The sequence below is a fragment of the Cervus canadensis genome, chromosome 18, assembly GCF_019320065.1.
Source record: "Cervus canadensis isolate Bull #8, Minnesota chromosome 18, ASM1932006v1, whole genome shotgun sequence".
NCBI classification, from domain to species: Eukaryota; Metazoa; Chordata; class Mammalia; order Artiodactyla; family Cervidae; genus Cervus; species Cervus canadensis.
Window position 1 is genome coordinate 46,189,490 of NC_057403.1, and position 26,820 is coordinate 46,216,309.

Below are 26,820 nucleotides of genomic sequence, written 5' to 3' on the forward strand. Positions count from 1 at the left end.
GCCTCTTGATGAAAGTGAAACAGGGGAGTGAAAAAGTTGGCTTAAAGCTTAACATTCAGAAAACTAAGATCATGGCATCTGGTCCCATCACCTCATGGGAAATAGATGGGGAGACAGTGGAAACAGTGTCAGACTTTAATTTTTTGGGCTCCAAAATCACTACAGATGGTGACTGCAGCCATGAAATTAAAACACACTTACTCCTTGGAAGGAAAGTTATGACCAACCTAGATAGCACATTAAAAAGCAGAGACATTACTTTGCCAACATAGTCAAGGCTATGGCTTTTCCAGTGGTCACATATGGATGTGAGAGTTGGACTGTGAAGAAAGCTGAGCGCCGAAAAATTGATGCTTTTAAACTGTGGTGTTGGAGAAGACTCTTGAGAGTCCCTTGGACTGCAAGGAGATCCAACCAGTCCATCCTAAAGGAGATCAATCCTGGGTGTTCATTGGAAGGACTGATGTTGAAGCTGAAACTCCAATACTTTGGCCACCTCATGCGAAGAGCTGACTCGTTGGAAAAGACCCTGATACTGGGAGGGATTGGGGGCAGGAGGAGAAGGGCATGACAGAGGATGAGATGGCTGGATGGCATCACCAACTCGATGGGCATGAGTTTGAGCAAACTCCAGGAGTTTGTGATGGACAGGGAGGCCTGGCGTGCTGCAATTCATGGGGTCGCAAAGAATAGGACACGACTGAGCGACTGAACTGAACTGAACTGAACTGAATGGGACCAGATGCCAAGATCTTAGTTTTCTGAATGTTGAGTTTTAAGCCAACTTTTTCATTCTCCTTTTCACTTTCATCAAGAGGCTCTTTAGTTCTTCTTTACTTTCTGCCATAAGGGTGGTGTCATCTGCATATCTGAGGTTATTGATATTCCTCCCAGCAATCTTGATTCCAGCTTGTGCTTCATCCAGCCTGGCATTTTGCATGATGTACTGCATATAAGTTAAATAAGCAGGGTGACAACATACAGCCTTGATGTACTGCTTTCCCAATTTGGAACCAGTCTGTTGTTCCATGTCCAGTTCTAACTGTTGCTTCCTGACCTGCATACAGGTTTCTCAAGAGGCAGGTCAGGTGTCTGCTATTCCCATTTCTTTAAGAATTTTCCACAGTTCGTTGTGATCTACATAGTCAAAGACTTTAGCATAGTCAATAAAGCAGATGTTTTTCTGGGACTCTCTTGCTTTTTCAATGATCCAGCAGATGTTGGCAATTTGATCTCTGGTTCCTCTGCCTTTTCTAAATCCAGCTTGAACATCTGGAAATTCACAGTTCATGTACTGTTGAAGTCTGGCTTGGAGAATTTTCAGCATTACTTTACTAGCATGTGAGATGAGTGCAATTGTGCGGTAGTTTGAGCATTATTTGGCATTGCCTTTTTTTGGGGTTGTAAAGTTATTATCCTCCAATTAAAAATAAAATGAAAACAAATGAAATATAGAGATTCCAATATCAATAACCCCATCAAGGCACACTCTTTAGAGCAGCCTTGCCTATCTGTCTTCAAGCGTGTGGGACACACAGCCAAGAAACCATACATCATGGCCCAAGGCCTGGCCTCATTTATTCCACAGGCTGGGGAGACCCTGCCTGCCTCAGATGGGACCCGCAAGGTTTGACCTTGGAGGTCACATTCAGTGTCTCACAAGTGAGGCAGGATGGCAGAGAGGAACTCAGGAGTCCTCCCTGGGGAAGTCAGTTTCCATCCAACTCTTAAAACCTGAGTTCAACCTCAGATTGCTTTGGAAAAGGCAGTATTTGAAACAAACCTGAGTCCTATTTCTAAGGGAGTGGTTTGATGCATAGAATTAAGAGTTTTCATAAATTCCTAGGCAAGGGGTGAACTTCCCTGGTGGTTCAGATGGTAAAGTGCCTGCCTATAATGCAGGAGACCCGGGTTCAATCCCTGGGTTGGGAAGATCTGGAAAAGGAAATGGCAACCCACTCCAGTATTCTTGCCAGGAAAATCCCATGGACTGAGGAACCTGGTAGCTACAGTCCATGGGATCACAAAGAGTCAGACACTACTGAGTGACTTCACTTTTCACTTAGGCAAGAAGTAAAGCAATGGACCCACTCTGCAAATTTCAGTGGCGCTTTTGAGATGGAGGTCACTGCTGGGTGAATTACTCTTATGTTTATGATGTCCATTTCAATATTCACTCGCCGAATTACTTCAGTTAGATCTCAGAATACTCCCTCCTCAAATAAAATCCATCCCTTCAAAAGTGGCAACTCACACAGACCTGATTGTCCACAGTGTGAAGGCAGTACTCAACCCACCCCCCCAAAAAAACGAATCCCTTTCCAGGAACTCAGCCTCTTACCTAATCAGACTGTTGGGCTTTCTTTTTTTATGACATTTATAGACACCTTGGAATACTTTCTGAGCAGAACAGCATCTTCCTTATGCTTCTTGAAGGATATCTTCATTCAAGCCCTCTTCAGATATAGTGAGGTTCACCCTGTTTCTGAATCCTTTCTCTGCCCTCCAGAATATGTCCCAGTAGAGTCTGAAGGCTCTTCCTCAACAGTCTGGGTCAGGAGCTTTACAACAGATTTCCTCCTTCCACTTTGGAGCTTGTCCACATCCATAATCCCCTTTATCAGAAGTTTCATCAGAGAATGACAAGTGGGTTATGTTTCTTCAGAAACCTCCGCTGGCCCTGACAAGTGGCTGCAGATCCCAGCGGATGTTGGACTAACATGAGGAGCTATGAAAACTACCATGTGCCTGGCGGTGGTGTCACCGAGGAGGACCCTGTGGAAACTTCCTGGGACAGACCCCTCCACATAGCCTCTGCTTTAGCTCCTCTATGAAGTACCCAGATAGCAGTATCTGATGCATACTTTTCTGAGTTTTTCAGGTGCTAAAATCACTGCCAAATGAAAAAAACTAACTGCTTGATGCTCATGAGCACATAGCCCCGACCTTCTGGTGCCTAAGGATTGATGATGTTGCCCTCCCTGTTACCTCCCCGTCGCCCAGTCAGAGGATTGTGCACGAGCTGATCGCACACCCTGTGACCTGCCCCTCCCTTACATGGCTTTTCAAATTGCTTTGCTGAAACACTTCCAGGAGTTTGGGGTTTTGTGGGGGCACAGGCCACCCATTCTCCTTGTGTGGCCCTGCAATGAACCCTTTTCTGCTCCAAACTGCTGTGTTTCGGTTTGTCTGGCCTCACTGTGCCTCAGGCAGAGGAACTTGGGCTCGGGAACACCATCTGCAGGTCCCAGTGCCTCAGGTGGGCACAGGCGTGAGGCATCTGAGAAGCCTCCATCCACGAATGAATTCAGCGTGCAGCCAGGACTGAGAACTGCTGCTGTAGGCCATGCGTCCCTTCCTCAGGAAGATGAGGGAAAATTGGCCTCAGCAGGTCAGGAGAAGCGCAGGGATCAGGCCCCAGAAGAGGCCCGGAGAGGCAGTGGTCCTCTGCCAGCCTGTCAGCCCGCCTCCAACAAGGTCTGGTCTTGACTGCCCACATTCACAGGTGGGCACAAGTATATGAACGATCACTGTTGCACTAAAACACCCACAGAGAATCAGAAAGGAGGGGATCTAAGAAAAAGCATGCCAACCCTTGAGTTTGAACAAAGGACAATCAGAGTGATGTCCAATACGTCATTTGGCTGTGGGTTTCTAAGTAGAAAAGTTCTTGAATGCACTGTATTAACACAAATATTGCCAGCTTGGATCATTCTAGCTTTCCTACCTTGGCATAACAAGGGGCTGAACTCTACAAGCAGTAATTCCTGAAGAAAGCATGTTATATCAGTTACCTAATATAGCATCATGTAATCATTTCTCCAAATTATACAGAAAAGTAAAGTGTTCTTAATTGCCTCCTTGGCAGCTGTGAGAGATCAAGACACACTATGCTATAGGCACCAGCTCTGGCCCAGTTTAAGAGATGAACAACTCTTGGTTGGATTAGAGACTGGCAGAACTGAGCTTTAATTAGGATCGGAGCTTGGTGGTGCCAAGTTATTTCAAGTAACTACACAAAATCATGATGCCAGGAGGGGACCCAGAGACCATGGCACATCTCCCAGGAAAAGTCTATGTTTTCTAAAACAAGCACAATGATAACAGAGACTTGATGAAGACACAGGTGTGCCTGGTACTGCATTTTCCTAAAGCAATCTTCCTCAATTCCAGTCTTCCCATAACCCCAAACCCTTCCCCAAAGAAATCAAGGAAAAACAACCATAAAAATTTAATTTTAATGATACAGAAATAGTATATAGTACATTTCTTTCCACAGCAGCACTTCAATCATCTCTAAAAAATTTAACAAAATTAAGGCTAAATCAGAGCAATCTGATAATAAAGGGATATTTTATGTGGTTTTACTTTTAAAGAATGTCTTCATAAATATAGAATGTTCATCAGGCCAAAAAAAAGAAATGTTGAACAAGATACCAAATATGGGAAATGCAATATAAAATGTGCTCCTTTATACCAACTTCCTAACAACCATGACTTCCCAGGGAAGTTCCAAATGGGATTTATTTTTTCTTAATGAATGTTTATGACAGGATACTAAGACTTTCTGGAGTACTATAGGCCATTTTTTAAAATAAAACCAATAACAGTTGAATCTCCCACACAATCTCTTGAAAAAATAAAAAGCGGAAGTGGACAGGGTTTTAAAGTGCAAGAGAATTACGTCTGAGTCTGTGGAGCTCCAAAGGAGGATGGCTCTGGACCTGGTCTTTCCCCACAACCTGTGTTATAGGAAGACTTTCAAATACAGTAAACAAAAATGGCATCGCTGACAAGAGAGTCAGGAAAGCAAATGGATTTCTTGAATGACCTGCTCTAAATACTGACATTTATTGTGAGCAGGAAGAAGGGATGTCTTTCTTTTCCCCCTTTTCATTATCCTTGGCCATATGTGCTGGTTAGCTTTTTACTACCACTTTCAAACTCAGGAGAGACCTTCGGCTGTTTCAGGATTTAGACTAAGATGAAGACTCTTTTCTCCCCACCTCTCTTTTTCCTCCAATAAAGCTTCTGAAAGGAAACTAGACAATGCAACGCTGACTCGCTGCAAGAAGCCTGGCTCTCTGAAGTCCCAGTTTCTGAGCAGTGACACAGCCTGGGAGGCAGAGAGAACCCACCTTTACAGCCCCCAGCAGGCACCACACCTGCTCTCAGGGTGGCCTTCCATCCTCCACCCTCTCTCTCTTGCATCCTAGTATGCATCTGAATATTTCCATCTTAATAAGCTCTCCTCCTTCTCCACCCTCACTTGCCTTGGGGAATTCAAGTATTATTTTCATTGAAGAACTGTGGGTATGTTAACATCACCAACCCCCTATAAAAGGCAGTCTTATTCTTCACTATGAACCTACAGTCCCCCTACTTGAACAAGGACATTCTACTTTATGACAAAAAATCTTCCCATATTAGGATTAAAATTTTCATCAAAGTAGCAGTAGTCTACTTTTTTTTAACTTTGCATAACAATTTCATTTTTCCATTTCTTTGGTTTCCAGAGCCTCTATTTCCCCTACAGAAATTAAATGAAGGGTAAATGTCCAGGTAAATAACATCCTCTTTAGTCTCAAGAGGGTTCCTAAGATGGCTAAAACCTCTAGGAAACAGTGGGCTGAGGCATAGATACTAAAACACATTTCTTATATGAATTCACATGTAAACACAGAGAAACAATATGACAAATATACAATTACCCATGTGTATGTGGAATAATTAACACAATAACATTCTATGACCACATGACCACATAAAGAAAAGATATTTTCAAGATCTTTCAGTTCATTGTTTTTTCAAATCTGGCTGATGATCACTCTCAGGGTCACCTGTTGGGGGGGGATGGACACTTCGGGTCTAGGAAATGGGGTCTACCATTTGTGAAGACTCAGTTCAGCAGGCATGGCCGAGGACCCAGAAATTTGTCCTTCTTTCCTGTAAGATTCAATAGTCCCACCCCCTTGCTCTACAGAGGAAGACACTGAGGCCCAGAGAAGTCAAGACGTTGCCCAAGACTAATAAAGCACGAAACAGAGAAAGGGCTGGACCAGCGCTTGTCCCCTCGTCCACCACTTCTGTCACACCTCACTGCCTCCTGGAGCCCCCAACCCGGCGCCCTTACACTCAGGCTAAGAAGCCTTTAGTAGACGTTCTGTTGTTAGAAGTAGGTGGTAAGCTGCTCGAGGGCAGGTGCCATGTCTCATGTTCCTTTTGACACAATCTTAGGTAAGAAGTGTCTAAGAAATAATTGTTGGCAGACAGTCCCTCAGCTAAGGCCTAATTCTATCTTCTCTCACACCTCTGTCTACAGTCATCAGCACAGATGCAAAGTCATCTAGCTGGATATTGAGGTCCATCAGAGGAAAACAGTAACATCTCTGAATCTATGAAGGTGGCATGTTCACACACAGGAATTTGAATGTCAATGCAAGTTCCCTAAGATAATTACGTCTTTCCCTTGTTCCTGAATTACGTGAATTAGGTGAAAAGAAAAAAAAAAAAGTGAATCCACGGGATAGAAAGAAGCTATTTACCTACAACTTTTGGCAAATATGAATTACAAAAATCCTAAACTATTCCAAGGAAATTATCCTTAGCAACTCTAACAGTTCTATGTTACTGAGTTTTGTTTCTCTCTCTCTTGGTTTGCAATGTGTATTTCCAGTTTTACAAAACATTCTTTTGTGGATGGAGTCAAATGCCTTCGTAAAGCTGATAGCAACGGGCTGAACACATTATGAAATGGTTGCCCTCCCTTCCCCCCTCCCATATATATAAATTCTCACACACAAACACACACGTGTGTATTCAGTGGAGGTGGGGCAACATGACTTGTTTTATAAATAAGATGATTTTACTATATTGCCATCTTGATTGTACACATGATACGGAAGAAAGGATAACAGAAACATTTAAAAGACCAATAGAAAAATATGAAAGAAAATTTAAGGCTAGAAATGAAGTAAGTCAACAGGCACGTGGGTCACTGGAGCCACACCGCCCAGCCCTGCCTGTGCCCATGTGACACTCAGGGCCCTGCGGGAGCACCAGCCAGAAAGGACTGCTGATGGGGGGCGGGTGCTGGAGAGGAGACACCCAGGGCCTGGAAGGACCCTTGCCTCTAGAGGAACCACCATAGTGGGCCCTGCATCCCTTTACTGGGTGCTCCCTCCCCAGCTAATGTTAGAAGAACAGGAAGCTCTACTTGAAGAAACTGTCCTAGAAATGGTTTATGGAAGAGGTCCCTCCCACTAGAAAGCGCCTCCACGCCCTACCCATGGGAAATAAACGTACAACTCCACAAGTCCTCTTCAAGTCTTCTGCCACGAGGAGCTGAGCAGGACTGACCTTCAACTTGTGTTTTAATTTTTACAGGAAAGGAACTGTCTTCTCTTTTTTAACTGTTAAATCCAGTCTTACCTAGATATAGAGTCCTAATCATTTCTCTAGAGAGCCTTTTAAAATCACATTGATAAGCTCCTACATCCATGTATTCATCCAACATGTACTGATTAAGAGGTGACTGGACTTGTGGAAAGTCAGGGCTAGAGGGAACCTTAGGCATCTAGCCCCCCAGGCTCCTCATCAACCCCAGGGCAATGGGGCAGGGCTGCTCCCAATCTCTCTGGACCTAGTATCCAGATCACCAGTCACCCAGGTATTGAGTAAAACTTCATGCAAAAGTTATGTACTTTTTTCATTCCAAAAATGAAAAAATTATGATGAAATTTTCTGTACATTATGATTCATAACAATGAATCCTAGCTAAAATGGAATGACAAACCAAAGGGTAAATGTGACTTTAAAAAGAAATAATTGCAGGGTTTGCAAAGATTCTTTCCCTTCTTTTGGACATTCAGTGTTTTATGAAGTCATATGCTAGACACACATGACAACCTCTGCCATTCCATGTGGTTAGGAAGTCATTCCACAGAGACACCATCGTCACACAACACGTCCCACAGCACTGACACAGACAGCCTATGCTGCTAGTCTACAACAGACACACACTACAGGTATTAGCTACGAAAACATCCATTTTCTACTTATTGAATCAGGAGGAAGGCAAAGCTGCTGCTAACATTTCAATAAAATATCTGGTTCGTAACTGTCATTATCTCAAGGGATATCAGACTGAACTTAATGCAGGGACTGATCTAAGTTCTAGACGGTCTTATCTAAGATAGTAGAAGTTGAGACAGCCAATACATCTTCAGGAAAATTTCAATGAGTGATTCTATATGACCAATTCATTTTCCTATTAACCTTATATTTGTATAGGAATATATTTATCACCCCAACTCTTTAGTAAAATTTACTGTGCCCCACTGCATAAGAGAGTCTTTAGAAAAGAAAAGAAAGCTGTTAGCTGACAGTTACTACTATGAATGAAGAGCTTCAATTGCTGTATATGTGAATCCCCCAGGAAAACTACATCAAAAATGGACATTTCATGACAAAAATCACTCATGTATCTCAAAACCAGAACAAATAGAAAACACCATTGAGGAAATTTAAATACTTTTGTGACCACTACCACAGAAACACAGAAACTCAGCAGATTGCAGACATGCAGGAATCAGCACTAGAGAGGGAAGAATTAACAAATCAAACTCAAAACAACTTTAATCAGTGGATTGAAAGTAGACTCTATCCTCCTCAAGGCGACCATTAGCTACAAAGGAAAAGTGATTTCATAACCTTGGTCCATAAAGAAGACACATTTATTTACATTCTCAACAGACTAAAAGAGGTTTTAAACTGTCACAATTAAAATTGTATGCTTCCAAAAATATCTTACGATCAATGCACTTAACTTAAAGCTTCAGGTATTAATAACTTCATTTAGACTTCTTAAAAAACCAACACAAACATACTTTCTAGAGTGCAAAATGCTTATTAAATACTTTAGTAACACAAAAGCAATTTGTTTTTAAACACAGGAATCCTGTGTTGAAGGATCATCACCGCAAAGACATCCATTGCCGGCAATGGACGCTGAACAGAACTGCCAGCTCAAGTGAGATGCAACATGAAAACTGTGCGTTTGATTTCTGCACCCGTCCAGATGATCCTGCTTATTTGTACAGACTCATGGTTGGACTCTGGTACATGCACATGTATGCATCACAGAGAAGTCTTCGTGCACAGCCTTGGATTCTTCTGGAGTCCAAGGAGTGCAGATCGTCGAGAGACATTTTCAAGTACTCTCCTACTTCTGGGCATGGGGTAACTTGAGGAATGTTGAAGCCATTCTGACCACCTATGGAGAAGAGGAAGAGCCGTATTGAGGGCAGTGAAGTTATAAACACTTTTGATGCCCTGCCCTACCAAAGTAACTTTACAATTCCGTAATTTAGTTAATGCTAATTTCCAGGATCAGAAAGACCTCATTTTACTTCTGATTTCTAGAAGTCCTCTGCTTATCTCTTGATAGTCTCACTTCTTGGTTTCTGAAAGGATTCTGGGACCAACAGTGAATATAACTGGTCAAAAGATATATATCCTGAGCAAAGTCCAGAATCTACTTCCCAGGCTTCTCAGTCAAGGAATATTGTCACATACACATGTGCACACACATCCAGCTCTCCACATTCCCAAATCCCTTCCTGGACACAAGCACCCCTGTTCGCTTTACCATGAGCCTGTCCAGTTTAGAGCAGATCTAGTAGTTTAAAGTAGATCTAGTAAAATGAATACTATTTTACTCCCCTAAGTTTAAAAAACATATTTGTGTAACTCTCACAAGATTCTGTTTTACATTTCATTAGATAGCAGGAGGATATAAGGCATGGTCTTAGGGACCCCAGGAAAGGTTCTTCTGCTTTAGCTTCCCAATGGCTTTTCTAAAAATATCTGGAACACCTGTGCTTTCTAATTTCATGCTTAAATGCAAATTTTAACTGGGCTAGGGACATATTTACAGATGGATCTGTGCTATATCAAATGTCTGAATGCTGAGAAAATGTTGAGAACCCATGAGGCAGAGTTTGGGCAGCTGATCAAGAGGCTGCCACAAGGGTGTGTCCTAGGTCACTAGGGGACCACACCAGAAGACTTGGAGCCTGGAGTGTGAGAGAGTGGCTAAAGGAAAAACGGTGAATGGAAGAACTGGAGGGATATGGAAGTCAAATTCCCACAACTTTGCCTAGGGCTGATCCTAATCTGTAAACTCTATAAAGGCAGGAGTATAGCTGTTTCGACAACTGCTTCATTTTTGAAACCTACTAGAGCCCTGGGCCAGAGAAGGCAATGACAACCCACTCCAGTACTCTTGCCTCAAAAATCCCACGGATGGAGGAGCCTGGTAGGCTGCAGTCCACAGGGTCGCTAAGGGTCAGACACGACTGAGTGGCTTCACTTTCACTTTTCCCTTTCATGCACTGGAGAAGGAAATGGCAACCCACTCCAGTGTTCTTGCCTGGAGAATCCCAGGGACGGGAGCTCCTGGTGGGCGGCCATCTATGGGGTCTCACAGTCAGACACGACTGAAGTGACTTAGCAGCAGCAGCAGAGCCCTGGGCACTTCACATGCACTCATTAGGTATTTGTTAAATAATGACTAAATATCCTAGAAAGCAGCCTAGAAAGTGCAGTATATTCCCCAGTTCAGGAAGAAAGACATTATACATAGAATAAGCTTATTTTTCCAAAGAAGACATTTACTTCTATTCTTAGCTTTGTCATTTAGAAGACACATGGTTTAGTATATAAAAGAACATAAGCACTGAATTTAGAAAGACTGAATTAAATACATGCTCTGAGACCCTAGGCACCTTAAATCTCTGCTTTAGTAAGACAAAAATAGGAACCACTCCCATTTTGCAAGGATTTAGGTAAATGACCTAAAGTCCCTCCCAGAGAGCTTGGCACAGAAGTACTTAAGAAATGATGACTATGGTACAGAAAATGAGAGGAGATCAAAAGTCAAGGACAACAAAGTAGAAATAAAAACTCTCAGCCTTAAAGAAAAAAATATCTGATTCCTTTTTTTTTTAAAAAGACTCTATGCATGTCAAACTATCACAATACTATTCCTTAGTTTTGTAGCAAGGCTGTTAATGCATCACCAAGATATTCCTGAGCAGCTTTTCCCAACACTGTTTGTTACTCAGACCAAGCTAGCCCACTACAACTATCCCACTACAAACTCAAATATCACCACATGTGGAAGAAAGGTCTGTAAAGTACCATCCCGATCAGCCATGCTGTCGAAGAAGAGCCAGGCAGAGTCGTCTTTCCCGTACTTCACAAAAGCGACATAGTGGCTTGTTTCTATGCAGAGGACAGCAAATAACTCCATCTTCTGGCAGGGGATGCAGCCGTGTCTCCAGTCCCGGTCAGGCAGATCTTTGGGAAGTGACACTGGGTTGTATTTATGATTCAGCCTCTTGGGATGAAGGTGGACCTAAAACAGAACATGAAGAAAAAGTCATTAAGGAGCCAAACTCAATGTCTGAAGAGAATGGACTCCACTTACTCTAATGGAATATGTCCCTATAAATAGCAACTGAGTACCCCATGGAAATCCATCAAATAAACAGAAGAGGCATACCCCTTAATTATGAATTTTTTAAGTTAATTATGATTTTGAAAACTTTTCAAAACCTGAAATCTGGTTCAACTACAAAAGATTTATTATTTATTAAGAGAATATCCATTAAGTAAAGTCAAACTTACTTGAGCATTGCAGGTTTTACAAAACTGCTTGATTTTGCCAGCTGAGATGTCAGGGTCATCATAGCATTCTCTACACTCATACATTGCAAGCCCTCCACAAATCCGGCACTGCCTGGGGGCTGAAAAGGGTGGGATGTGGGGGAGTTAAGGGGTCTTTTACAATGCATTCTTTTATTTTAAAAAATTAAAAAGAAAAATTAAGTTTTAAAAAGGATAATGCTCATGGACTCAAAAGTCTATCCCTTCCCACCCCCATAAAGTTTAAATTGGATTTCCTTGGATTCAGGATATCTTTAAAGACATTTTCTCTGACCAAATGACTTTAAAAAAATAATACACTCTAGAGTGTTCCTCCTGATTATAAAACTTCTACTGATGAATGTGCTAAGATACAAGAGACATACAGAAGAAAACTGAAAGCATCTGCAATTTCAGTTAGCAAGAGATAACCACTCTTGTAATTTCTCTTATAATTTTATATCTGCATACTTAACATAACTCAGTGTGTGTGTGTGTGTGTGCACAGCTCCTCTTGTAGACAATATCAGCATACCTTTTCACTTAACATTATATCATGACCACTTTCATGTAACACTGGTCTTCAAAAACATGAATTTGAACAGCAGTACTTACGCTGTGCAGATACACTATAATTCACTTAACTACTCTCCTCTAGTTAACATATAGAGTGCTTCTAATTTCTTATTCATAAACATATTTGCATAGGAAATCTTGATTTACATGTCTGATTTTTTCAGAATAAATTTCTAGTGTAATATTCCCAAGCTCTTTAGACAGCAAAATTGTCTTTAAGAAAACTTGTATCCTGTTAGACTCTTATTCACAATTAATGTGAATGACCTGATAAGACTACTGCTGAAAAACAAACTAAAAAATCTTATACTTACTGTCTTCAAGTAAATCTGTTATATTTAGTTCCAGAGAAGGAAAAATTTTTTTAAATAGTTTAAAGTCTTTTCCAAATCGAGGCATCTGAATAATCAGACATGATGGTGCCTTACAAAAAAAAAGATACATAATTTTAGAATCAAAACATTGATAAATTTCCCTGAAATTCCCCCAAAAGAGTCACGGTTGTCAAACCAAGCAGTGATTCCACCATAACATGGATGGCCTGTAAAATGGGATCTGCATGTGGACACAGAGTATGAAGGCAGCGCACCAAAGAGCCACAAGCCTCAAGCAGTCCAAGATGTGTGGACACATGGACACAGAGGTCAGGTAGTTCAGCCACCTGGGATCTCAAAGAATAAGATGACTGTGCAGAGTAACATCCCACTTTGGGTTTATATTTTTCAAAAGGTTTCAGAAAAATTGTTTTTGCAAGTACAATTAAGAAATTCATCACTGAAGGACACTATTCCTTATATTTCAACAAATAAATACTGGTAGCTATTAAGGTTTTATCAGAACATCCCTTTAAAAATAAATACAATGAAAATGAGCCACATGAGATCATGAATATACTCAGTAAAAGAAAAGTAAATTATATCACTTGTTCATTTACAATAAGTGAGTTTGCCTTTCATTGAAGGAGGAAAAGTAAACATTCCTTTGGATGATATGCTTGAATAAACTTTTAAATTGGATAAAATGTGAAATTGGGTGAAATGACAACAGAAACCCTCACAATCTTTTTTGCTCTAAGCTACTTAAATGTTTTCAAGTTATAAATCATATTGATATTTTCCTTGGCACCAAAATCTAAAGAGTTCAATTTTAGTATTTTCTACTAAGTTCAATTTAAAGTATTTTCTACAAGGACAAAGTTGAAGCATGGCATAATTTCAAAATTTGTGTTTTGTTAACAGTTTGTGTTTATAATAGTTCTCAGTGGGTTAAAAGTAATAGTTAGTGAAGTTATAGTTTTCTTAAGAAGCCTAAGGACTTTAATATAAAATACAGTAAGTAATTATCACGTACCTCAGCAAATTTCAGGTTACTGTTGATAAAAGACCATTCTAATAATTGCTGAATTGTAGGAACTCCAACTTTCTCATTTTTTTCCATAAAAATTTGATAGAAGTAACAATCTTGTACTTTTTGACCTGCTGATCTAAAAATATGCAGAAAAAGCCAAATAATTTACTTATGAAATGCATCAGAAGGTGAAATGGTTCTAGGGGCATTTGAGAACACAAAAACTATTGAGAACAGAAATCTGCAACTCTGACAGTCAGAACAACAGGGACAAAGACAATGATTTAGATAAAATAATTAAATGTACTCGTGCATAAGAACTTACAAATTACTTCTTATTTTAGTTTTCATACTGAAAGTTCCCTTAGTGATTAGGAGAAAAATAATGCAACAACATCTGTAATCAAAAAGCACTTGTGAATAGTAACAACCAGAAGCTAATATCATCGGTTCAACTTTACTGTCCAAAGCTAGAAAACAGCAAATTGCATTTTAATGCCTTTAATAGGAAAGTCAGTTCATACATGGCTGAATGGGACAAACCCTTAGAGACATTCCAGATGGTCTAAAGACCTTCCAGACCTTTAGAAACTTTTAATTTACGAAGGCCCTGAGATCTGGTGAAGGAGCATCCTTCCCAGCAAGTCAAATGCAGAGCCAGGTGTAAAACCCAGGTGTCCTAACAACTGCTCACTATTCTTTGCACTCAAGCATGTTCTCCTTAGATGGTCACTCATTTATTCAACAAGCACCAAGTTAGGACCCACTGCATGCAAATCTCAGTGTTACCCTTATGTATTTTCCCTTCTAAATATTTTACTAGAATGCATGAAAATTCAAGACTAACTGTACCAAAAGAATCAATAATCTTTAAACTTACTACTTACCCTTTTTAGCAGAATTTCTGGGCATAGAATCAGGCAGTTTATAATTAGATTTATAAGCAGATTTCAAGATTTTTAGGGAAAAATATTAACATAGACACTAACCTCAGAAACCCTCAGTTTCCCAAAGCAACTTATACTCTGAAATAAAGACAACTTATTTGGTAACAAAGTAGAAATTCTTGAGAACCCACGACAAAAAAAAAAAAAAAAAGAGATAACCAAAAAACCTGAAGGTTATGCTGTACCAAGATTTTAATCTATTATTGATGACAATAAAATGCCAGCATTTTTCTGTGAAAGTCAAAAAGTATTAAAAAAGAATCAACAGGTAACAGGAAAAATAAGACTGGAAACAAAGAAAGCAGAAGCAGTAGAGGTGAGCAGTCACAAAACTCAGAAATATTAACAGTGACAGACGAGAAGGATGGTGGCTGGAGAGAGCGCAGAGAGGCAGACATGAGATGGGAATCAAAAATGAGGAGGTAATATCAACAGTTTTGTGATATTTGGACAGAAAACCAGAGGGAGAGGGGAGCAGCAGCCACTCACACCTCATAACTGAAGTTCTAGAAGGCTAATAATATCCTAGGGTGATTAGCTCATCACTGAGACACACATATATAAGAATTAGAGCAAAACTGATGCTATTGTACAAAACCACACACCTTACATTTCTGTTTATCACCCCACCCCCTCAAAAAAACTAAGAGCTGAAGGATACAAACGTTGTATTAACTTTCTTTGTAACACAGATCATAGTGGGTAGTTGACTAAAATTTTTTACAGATTCTGGATTATCTAGTACCATGGAATATAACATATCCACGTAATAAGAATTCCCGGTTCGGAAGTTGCTGTATAATACAGGGAGCTCAACCTGATGCTCTGTGATAACCGAGAGGGGTGGGTGGTGGTGGAGGGAGTGGGAGGGAGGCTCAAGAAGGAGGGGATATATGTATACACATAGCTGGTTATATAGGACGATCCCCTGGAGGAGGGCATGGCAACCTACTCCGGTATTCTTGCCTGGAGAATCCATCCCATGGACAGAGGAGACTGGCGGGCTGCAGTCAACAGGATCACAAAGAGTCAGACATGACCGAAGCAATTAGGACACACACACAGGTGATTCACGTTGTATGGCAGAAACCAACACAGCGCTGTAAAGCAACTAAACTCCAATCAAAAATGTAAAAAATAAAAGAAGAATCCCCAGTGCTATGGTTCTACAGTAAGAGGTGCTCAGTAGTACAACCTGAATATTCCCTTATATCTGCTTCCTGATGCTGATTTTTTCCATTATTTTTCCTGGAGTGCTTCACCTCCATCCACTAGATTCTCCCCTTGGTGGCTATGACTTCAGTTTCACCCTAGCACCCCCCAACACATTAGTCATTGCTACTGTTTTTAAGTATGAAAGCTTGATATACCTACATTTACCAATTTCTTGCTTGACTTCCTTGTTTCTTGCATAACATTCCCTTATTTAAATTTAGTTTTATGTTACTAAAGTATACCTTGTAATAAGTCTCTGACTGGTAATTTAGTCCCAGTTCTTCCTGCTCAGGAATTTTGTGCATCTTTTTTCTTAGAATTTAAGTCTGTCAAAAGTTCTGTAAAATCTTCAGTTATAATCTCTCAAACTATTGTTGCTTCCCTAATCTCTCTAGTGATTCCTCCAAGAACTACAACTGGAATTTGTCTTTCATGTCTCTTTTCTTCCTTTTTATCCTTTATTTTTTATAACTCTGTCCCTTTGGGCTACATTCTAGGTAATGTCTTCAGATCTATCTTCTAAATGAGCAATTCTCTCTTTAGCTATGCATACTGCATTCAGTAAGGTATTCTCTCCCAGCCATATCTATATGGCTATACTAAAGTAGGAAATGGCAACCCACTCCAGTTTTAATGTCTGGAAAATTCCATGGATAGAGGAGTCTGGCGGAGAAGGCAATGGCACCCCACTTCAGTACTCTTGCCTGGAAAATCCCATGGATGGAGGAGCCTGGTAGGCTGTAGACCACGGGGTCGCTACAAGTCAGACACGACTGAGTGACTTCACTTTCACTTTTCACTTTCATGCATTGGAGAAGGAAATGGCAACCCACTCCAGTGTTCTTGCCTGGAGAATCGCAGGGAAGGGGGAGCGTGGTGGGCTGCCGTCTATAGAGTCGCACAGAGTCGGACACGACTTACGCGACTTAGCAGCAGCAGCAGCAGAGGAGTCTGGTGGGCTATAGTCCATGGAGTTGCAAAGAGTCAGACACAACTGAGCACAAACACACACATATATATAAACCATACATATATAAACTACACACACACACATATATATACACACATATATAAACTATAGATATAGTTTTTTATTCTATTTATGGTAATTTTATCTTTTTTATTTTTCTTTGTTATCAAATCTATACTTATCCTCCATAGGTATCTAATTCCTTCTTTATTCTCTTCACCATTTAAAAATATTTCATACCAAGAATATCATTTTAGAATAGTCTCTAAGGCACTCATCTGTTGCATCAGCTGACTCTCCCTCAGTCCGAAAGATGGGTCCATGGAGGTGAAGAATGACACTTGGGAGAAAACTGCTAACTTTTAAAGTATCTTTTTTTTCATATTTTTATAATCTTTAGTGATTCTCAATAGGAAGAGGCTGCTGAAGGGGGAGGAGAGGCAGAGCTTCCCAGGGCCTTCTTGAAACTCCACAATACCTTAGACACTGAGATATATTTCTATATGTACTTGACCCCTCCTCACCCACTCTGAGAATCACTGCAGTATTCATCCTGTGTTATTACCAGGAATGCATTACCTCCCCAAGGCTATGGGAGGTGATGGGCTATGGAAAAAAAAAAAAAAAAAGACAACTGTTTTAATCATCTGAAATTTATCTCTTCAAGATGAAAAACAGAAGTGATTTTTTTCCTCCCAAATTGCCTGCTAAATTTCCTACATTATGCATTAAACATATATTTCCTTCCTAATTTGCATTTGAAGGTGACATACTGAAATACCACATACAGTTAATTCTGTATCTGGGCTTTGTATTCAGTTCTATCTATTCAGTTTCTAACTGTGTACCAGTATCACACTGCTTTAAGGTCTGTTGTGCTATCTTTATAGCTTATAATAGAATTGTTTTTTAAAAAAACTACAATGTTTTCACATCTTGTAGAGAATTCTAAAATTGTTTTACAGCATTCCAAAGGGGGGGGGGGAGTTAAGATCTTGATTATGTACAAATTATTTTATAAAAATTAACATGTTAAACTTATTTAATCTTTCTACTTAAATATAATCTTTCTCATTAATTAATCAAATCACTTTTTAGCCCTGGACAACTTTTTAAAAAATCTATCTCAATAAAATTGATTTCTTAGAATTTTATACTTTCATGAAGCATGAAATTATCCCTTCTTCATATTTGCTAACAAATAAATTTATTTCTCCATGATTTTATTCTACATGGCCAAATTACAAATTTTTTTATTAATATACTACAGTTTCTAAACAATTCTCTAGGATTTTCTAGGTATACATATGAGCATGCTAAGTCACTTCAGACATGTCCGACTCTTGTGACCTTATAGACTCTAGCCTGCCAGGCTCCTCTGTCCATGGGCTTCTCCAGGCAAGAATACTGGAGTGGGTTGCCATGCCCCCCTCCAGGGGATCTTCCCAACCCAGGGATCAAACGTGCATCTCTTATGTCTTATATCTGCTAGTGGCAGGTTCTTTACCACTAGCACCACCTGGGAAGCCCATATACATATACATATAGCTATCACCATATTTGAATAGATGATAAATATATCCTGTCTGATTTCATTAGCCAGAACTTCCAAAACATTATCAAATTATAACTGCAGTATTGTCCATCCACCCTTCCTTCCTTTCTTTTTACTCGTTAACTCAACATTGGCATCAAAGAAAATCATTTGAGACATTGAGATGAGTAAGAATCCTTGTCTGTGTTAGTTTTTAAAGAAGCGCAACCTCAAAAATGACAGAATGATCTCAGCTCATTTCCAAGGCAAACTATTTAACATCACAGTAATGCAAGTCTATGCCCCAAGCAGTAATGCCAAAGAAGCTGAAGTTGAATGGTTCTATGAAGACCTACAAGACCTTCGAGAACCAACACCAAAAAAAGGTGTCCTTTTCATCATAGGCAACTGGAATGCAAAAGGAGAAAGTCAAGAGATAGCTTTGAGTTAAGAGGCAAGTTTGGCATTAGGGTACAAGGTGAAGCAGGGCAAAGGCTAACAGAGTTTTGTCAAGGGAACACACTAGTTATAACAAACACCCTTTTCCAACAACACAAGAGACGACTCTACACATGGACATCACCAGGTGGTCAATACCGAAATCAGACTGATTAAGTTCTTTGCAGCCAAAGATGGAGAAGCTCTATGCCGTCAGCAAAAACAAGACCTGGAGCTGACTATGGCTCCAATCACCAGCTCCTTATTGCAAAATTCAGGCTTAAACTGAAGAAAAGTAGGGAAAACCACTAGGCCATTCAAATATGACCTAAGTCAAATCCATTATGATTATATAATGGAGGTGACAAATAGATTCAAGGGATTAGATCTGGTAAACAGAGTGCCTGAAGAACTATGGACGGAAGTTCATAACACTGTACAAGAAGCAGTGACCAAAACCATCCCAAAGAAGAACTATACAAAAAGGTCTTAATGACCTGGACAACCAAGATGGTGTGATCACTCACTTATAGCCAGACATCTGGATTGAGAAATCATGTGGGTCTTAGGTAGTGTTTCTACAATCAAAGCTAATAGAGGTGATGGAATTCCAGCTGAGCTATTTCACATCCCAAAAGATGATGCTGTTAAAGTGCTGCACTCAATATGTCAGCAAATTTGGAAAACTCAGCAGTGGCCACAGAACTGGAAAAGGTCAGTTTTCATTCCAGTCCTAAAGAAAGGCAATGCCAAAGAACATTCAAACTACTGTACAACTGCACTCATTTCACATGCTAGTAAGGTTATGCTCAAAATCCTTCAAGCAGTTTCAACAGTATGTGAACCAAGAACTTCCACGTGTACAAGCTGGATTTAGAAAAGGCAGAAGAACCAGAGATCAAAATGCCACCATTTGTTGGCTCATAGAGAAAGCAAGGGAATTCCAGAAAAACATTTATGTCTGCTTCATTGACCATGCTAAAGCCTGTGACTGTGTGGATCACAACAAACTGTGAAAAATTCTCAAACAGATAGATATACCAGATGACTTTACCCATCTCCTGAGAAACTTGTATGCAGGTCAAGAAGCAATAGTTAGAACTGAATATGGAACAACAGACTGGTCCAAGATAGAGAAAGGCGTACGACAAGGCTGCATATTGCCCCTACTTATCTAACTCACATGCAGAGCACATCATGAGAAATACCGAGCGGGGTGAAGCACAAGTTGGAGTCAAGACTGTCAGGAGAAGCATCAACATCATCAGTTCAGTTCAGTCGCTCAGTCGTGTCCGACTCTGCGACCCCAGGGACTGTAGCACGCCAGGCCTCCCTGTCCACCACCAACTCCCAGAGCTTACTCAAATTCATGTCCATTGAGTTGGTGATGCCATCCAACCATTTCATCCTCTGTTGCCCCCTTTTCCTCCTGCCTTCAATCTTTCCCAGCATCAGGGTCTTTTTAAATGAATCAGTTCTCCTCATCAGGTGGCCAAAGTATTGGAGTTTCAGCTTCAGCATCAGTACTTCCAAAGAATATTCAAGACTGATTTCCTTTAGGATGGACTGGTTGTATCTCCTTGCAGTCCAGGGGACTCTCCAGAGTCTTCTCCAACACCACAGTTCAAAAGCATCAATCAACAACCTCAGATATGCAGGTAATACCAATCTATTGACCGAAAGTAATGAGGAACTAAAGAGTCTCTTGATGGAGGTGAAAGAGGAAAGTGAAAAAGCTGGCTTAAAACACAATTTTCAAAAACCTAAGATGATGGCATCCAATCCCATCACTTCATGGCAAATAGAAGGGGGAAATGTGGAAGCAGTTATAGATTTTCTTTTCTTGGGCTCCAAAATCACTGCAGATGGTGACTGCAATCACGAAATTAAAAGATGCTTGTTCCCTGAAGAAAAGCTATGACAAACCTAGACAGTGTAATGAAAAGCAGAGACATCACTTTGCTGACAGTGGTCCATACAGTCAAAGTTATGGTTTTTCCAATAGTCATGTATGGATGTGAAAGCTGGACCACAAAGAAGGCTGAGCACTGAAGAATTGATGCTTTTGAGATGATTTTGAACTGTGGTACTGAGAAGACTCCTGAAGAGTCCCCTGGACAGCAAGGAGATCAAAACAGTCAATTCTAAAGGAAATCAACCCTGAATATTCATTGGAAGGACTGATGCTGAAGCCGAAACTCCAATATTTTGACCACCTGGTGAGAAGAGCCAACTCACTGGAAAAGACCCTGCGGCTGGGAAAGATTGATGCAAAAGGAGAAGGAGGCAGCAGAGGATGAGATGGTTAGACAGTATCACCAACTCAATGGACATGAATTTGAGCATACCCTAGGAGACAGTGGGGGACAGGGAAGCCTGGTGTGCTACAGTTATGGGGTTGCAGAGTCAGACATGACTTAGAACTGAACAAGAACACCAAAATAGCATATTAGCAAGATTCTTCAACGAAATAACCCACACTAAAATGTAAAAAGGTCCAGCATTCAACCTGGAAAATTCACCCACTTAGAATATCTCATGAAGAACTTCACTGCATGAGATTCAAGTCTTTCATTCAAGATTCGGTGGGGAAAGACCAAGCTAGAAAACTGGAAACAAAAGAGCTAATTTAAGGCTAAATTAATCGAGTGGTATAGCCAAAAACAGTGTGCCCATCATGTTTGACTGAATTCAAATAAGATTCTTCTTAAAGGATTCATTAATTTAAATTACAAATATATTTATATATAGTTTTATAAGAAAAATGAATTACAATAGTATTTATTACTGGGGTTAAAATTAAAAGCATAAATTTATATTGTATTTGATCTTCCAGTTAAGTATGATACTATGGAGAAGACAATGACTTAAATTAATTTGCAGTGTAGGAACCTAACATATTAGGATCATTAAACAAATACAATATTAAGTAATCACTAAGAAAATCAATTCTACTGAATGATGGCAGTGGAAATGAAGATTGTCTTTTTCTCCAATGCTTATGTAACAATTTCAAATTACCTGATTTTTCAAAGAGGACACAAACAGATGGAGAAATATACCGTGTTCATGGATTAGAAGAATCAATATTGTCAAAATGGCTATACTACCCAAAGCAATCTATAAATTCAATGCAATCCCTATCAAGCTACCAACAGTATTTTTCATAGAACTAGAACAAATAATTTCACAATTTGTATGGAAATACAAAAAACCTCAAATAGCCAAAGTAATCTTGAGAAAGAAGAATGGAACTGGAGGAATCAACCTACCTGACTTCAGACTATACTACAAAGCCACAGTCATCAAGACAGTATGGTACTGGCACAAAGACAGAAATATAGATCAATGAAACAGAATAGAAAGCCCAGATATAATTCCATGAACCTATGGACACCTTATCTTTGACAAAGGAGGCAAAGATACACAATGGAAAAAAGAAAACCTCTTTAACAAGTGGTGCTGGGAAAACTGGTCAACCACCTGTAAAAGAATGAAACTAGAACACTTTCTAACACCATACACAAAAATAAACTCAAAATGGATTAAAGATCTAAATGTAAGAACAGAAACTATAAAACTCCTAGAGGAGAACATAGGCAAAACACTCTCCGACATGAATCACAGCAGGATCCTCTATGACCCACATCCCAGAATATTGGAAATAAAAGCAAAAATAAACAAATGGGACCTAATGAAACTTAAAAGCTTTTGCACAACAAAGGAAACTATAAGCAAGGTGAAAAGACAGCCCTCAGATTGGGAGAAAATAATAGCAAATGAAGAAACAGACAAAGGATTAATCTCAAAAATATACAAGCAACTCCTGAAGCTCAATTCCAGAAAAATAAATGACCCAATCAAAAAATGGGCCAAAGAACTAAACAGACATTTCTCCAAAGAAGACATACAGATGGCTACAAAACACATGAAAAGATGCTCAACATCACTCATTATCAGAGAGAGAAAAAAATCAAAAACCAACAAATGATACCATTACATCCACCAGATCAGGAGGCTGCTATCCAAAAGGTCAAGCACAATAATGCTGGAGAGGTAATGGAGAAAGGGACCCTCTTACACTGCTGGTGGGAATGCAAACTAGTACAATGCCGCTATATAAAACTTGTGTGGAGATTCTTAGAAAACTGGAAATAGAACTGCATATGACCCAGCAATCCCTTCTGGGCATACACACTGAGGAAACCAGATCTGAAAGAGACATGTGCACCCCAATGTTCATCGCAGCACTGTTTATAATAGCCAGGACATGGAAGCAACCTAGATGCCCATCAGCAGACGAATTGATAAGGAAGCTGTGGTACATATACACCATGGAATATTACTCAGCCATTAAAAAGAATTCATTTGAATCAGTTCTAATAAGATGGATGAAACTGGAGCCCCTTATACAGAGTGAAGTAAGCCAGAAAGATAAAGACCATTACAGTATACTAACACATATATATGGAATTTAGAAAGATGGTAATGATAACCCTATATGCAAAACAGAAAAAGAGACACAGATGTACAGAACAGACTTTTGGACTCTGTGGGAGAAGGCGAGGGTGGGATGTTTCAAGAGAACAGCATCAAAACATGTATATTATCTAGGGTGAAACAGATCACCATCCCAGGTTGGATGCATGAGACAAGTGCTCGGACCTGGTGCACTGTGAAGATGACCCAGAGGGATCGGGTAGAGAGGGAGGTGGGAGGGGGGATCGGGATGGGGAATACATGTAAATCCATGGCTAATTCATGTCAATGTATGACAAAAACCACTACAATATTGTAAAGCAATTAGCCTCCAACTAATAAAAATAAATGAAAATAAATAAATAAATAAATAAAATTACCTGATTTTTAACAATGGTTCTACTCTTAAAATATGATGAAACAGGATATTCAGGAATTCTTCAGGATCTAGGAGAGGATAAAAAATCAACTAAATCACAGACAAAATTTTTAAACCATTCTATTTTTATTTAAAACAGTGATATTCCTATAATAGAAGTCAATTTCATAATCAATATTATTTCAATTAAAAGAATAGTTCTCAAGTTTTCCTAACAAAAACATACAAAGGATATTTAAATGTTATGAGAAAGTATTATGTGCCAAGTTTGTTATAACTTTATTGCATTTCAAATAATAATTCATATATAGGGAAATAATTTTAATTTCTTTGGGGGAAACTTAACCTTAAGTATGACATTTTTTCTGCTATTTAAATAATTAACAAGACTGTAAATATTATAGTTGGTTACAATATACTGTTAACACATTCAAAGTCAGGAGTTGAACCTCTGAGGAAATTCATTAGTTAATGAAGAGATTAAACATTGTCTCTTACCATAATCTTAATCCTAATCAGTCATTTGTAACTCACCTAATAACAAGGAAAGCTAAGTGGGAACTGTGGGTAATTCAGTGCAACTCTTCACCACCGAAAAGAAAACAACTCTGGGTATCATTGCTGGATGGAAAGCTCTCCCTATATATTCATAATATACTAAAACCAGTCAGCTTCTTAAAGGGGTTCATTATTCCACATATCACTCATTTTAGAAGAGAGAAAGTATTTACAAACAGGGAAGAAAATTGTACACCACAAAGAAAAAATTATATTTTAAAATAAAACCCCCAAAACTACATAGACATACCATTTCAGCCAATAATTTAGCATTTATAACTTCAAGTTATTTTTAAAGCAACTCCTATATATTAAAACAGTCACCTTTTTCTTCAGAGGTAAATCCTGACGCAGCCTCAACTTTTTCAAGTATCTTCCTCAGTTTCATAATCTTTGTTGCACATACATATCCATATCTGTTAGTAAAAAACTATTAATTAATTCTAGCATACATATTAAATTAATATAACATTTTATTGAAGTATATAGTTGGTTTACAATGAGCATGACACATTTTGATAATCATGCATTTCTTATGTAACTCTAGTGTCATAAATCAATATGCTTATAAGTATTTTTAAATATACAATTATAAGCTTCTTCTTGAGGTTTAAAAATTTTTGATATAACTATCATACAGTAATAAAAGAAAAACATAATTTTAATTTATGATGACTGTTTTCTCTATGTCCTTAAGGAATTAAAACATTTACTTTACAAAATAGAATATACAATTTTGAGAGAAAGTCCTTTTAATACTAAAGGATGAAATAGCTACCAAGGGAAATGGAAAAGGGCAGTGATAAGAAACTGAAATTCTAAAGTCTGCAGTCAAACCAATTATCATAATTACTTTTTCTCTCATCTTTGTCTGAATATAGGAAACTCAATCTTTGACAAAATTCTAATTCTAAAAATGGCTTCAGAAGACACCTTAGAGGCCAGCATGGGCTTAATAAAGGCAAGTCAGTACCAGATAATCTTCTAACCATTTTTCCTATCTACTATTCACTCACTCATTAGCTCTTTGCAGCCAACATATATTGAGCACCTAACACTTACACAGTAATCGAACCTTTTGGTCACTGGGAATAAGTAAGGTAAAAAAAAAAAAAAAAAAATCAGGGTATCTGCCTGTGAGAAGCTTGAAATGGAGAAGGCACAGGTTCAGTCGTAAAACTAGTCATCTATAACCTAGATATGACTGCTGTAGACAAAAAGAATCTTGATCAAAACAGGGCATTTGACAAGTTTCTTGCTGTGGACAGGGTGACAAAGCCTGATTAACCATGATTCTTAACTGGCTGGACAACAATAGTCGAAGAATGTTTATTAATGGACTTATGGTGTTTTAGAAGGAAATAAGGAAGTGGCCACATGCCTTAGTTTTGGATTTAATCTGTCTTGTTCTAGTATCAATCACTGGGGGGAGGAATAGACAGTATTTTAAAAATTTGTACTTATACAAATATAATACAAAATAATTGATGTAAAAATCAAGACTCATAACTATCTTAAGTGAAAACTAGAGTTTTCTCATCATAATAGAATTTAAGGTAAACAAAAGTTACAAGTGGAAAAATTATTCACCTATAAATATACTTTCCTAGTCATGTTATATAATAGGTCTTTCTGAATGATCATTATATTTCAGTGTTCTGCATTTTTCATTCTTATATCAAGATATTTATTAATTTCCATTATTAAGAAAAATATGTCACAAAATTTAAGTTTATCTCATTATGGACTTTACATAGCTTTCTCTCTGTGTTCCTGAAAGAACGGATTTATTTTGTGATCTACAGCCCTGATTCTTCATAGTTTAAATTTTATAATGTGACATCATCCCACATTCCTTCTACCACTTTCAAAGCTCTTACTAGACGTCTTGTACTTCTACCATTACAAATTGCTTTCTGTGGCCAAAGAAAAACATATTTTTAATTCTTAAATGAGGAAATGACCAAAAATATCACCTTTTTAAGGGAGGTTGAGGGAGACCCAAATATCTTCCTTTAACCAAGAACTATGTCAGTAAAATATATCTCATCTAATTCTAATACAAAACTATTAAATATTCACTACTGTATAATAAAAAAATTCCCTTGCTGCTATTCATTCAGATAAAATTAAGTTTAAGAAGCCAGATCATACCAATTAAGTCAATAAGCATGATTGTGCTCAGTCGCTCAGTCGTGTCTGACTCTGCACAATCCCATGGACTATAGCCCACCAGGCTCCTCTGTCAGTGGGGGTTCTCCAGACAAGAATACTGGAGTAGGTTGCCATGCCCTCCTTCAGAGGATCTTCCCAATCCAGGGATCAAACCCATGTCTCCTGCATTGCAGGCGGATTCTTTACCATCTGAGCCACCAGGAAAGCCCATGAATACTGGAGTGGGAAGCCTATCCCTTCTCCAAGGGATCTTCCCAACCCAGGAATCGAACTGGGGTCTCCTACATTGCAGGTAGATTCTTTACCAGCTGAGCTATCAGGGAACTTTTTAGGAATTGTGTTGGAGAAGGTAAAAGTCCCAAGTACCTTATAGCAGCTTTTCTGAGTGTATGCTATCAAATGGCTTCATCATTTCATGGCATGCACTATGTGCTACACTTTGGTCAGATGTTAAAGAAGCATAGTACAAGGGCCAAAAGTTTTTTAAAAAGTT

At 39.0% G+C, this 26,820-nt stretch overlaps 1 protein-coding gene across 11 annotated transcripts in view; it reads right to left on the reverse strand.

The window, feature by feature from the left end:
* Nucleotides 1–4,224: 4,224 nt before the first annotated feature.
* Nucleotides 4,225–26,820, reverse strand: part of CYLD (CYLD lysine 63 deubiquitinase) — a 71,485-nt gene continuing 48,889 nt past the window's right edge. For all 11 annotated transcript variants that reach the window (XM_043435415.1, XM_043435409.1, XM_043435416.1 and 8 more), the window contains 7 exons: nt 24,477–24,568; nt 23,596–23,662; nt 13,636–13,768; nt 12,600–12,708; nt 11,692–11,810; nt 11,203–11,419; nt 4,225–9,274 (listed from right to left, as the gene is read on the reverse strand). In XM_043435415.1, coding sequence (XP_043291350.1) covers nt 9,090–9,274; nt 11,203–11,419; nt 11,692–11,810; nt 12,600–12,708; nt 13,636–13,768; nt 23,596–23,662; nt 24,477–24,568 — 922 coding nt within the window. In that variant the 3' untranslated portion in view covers nt 4,225–9,089. The remainder of the gene's footprint in view (nt 9,275–11,202; nt 11,420–11,691; nt 11,811–12,599; nt 12,709–13,635; nt 13,769–23,595; nt 23,663–24,476; nt 24,569–26,820) is intronic.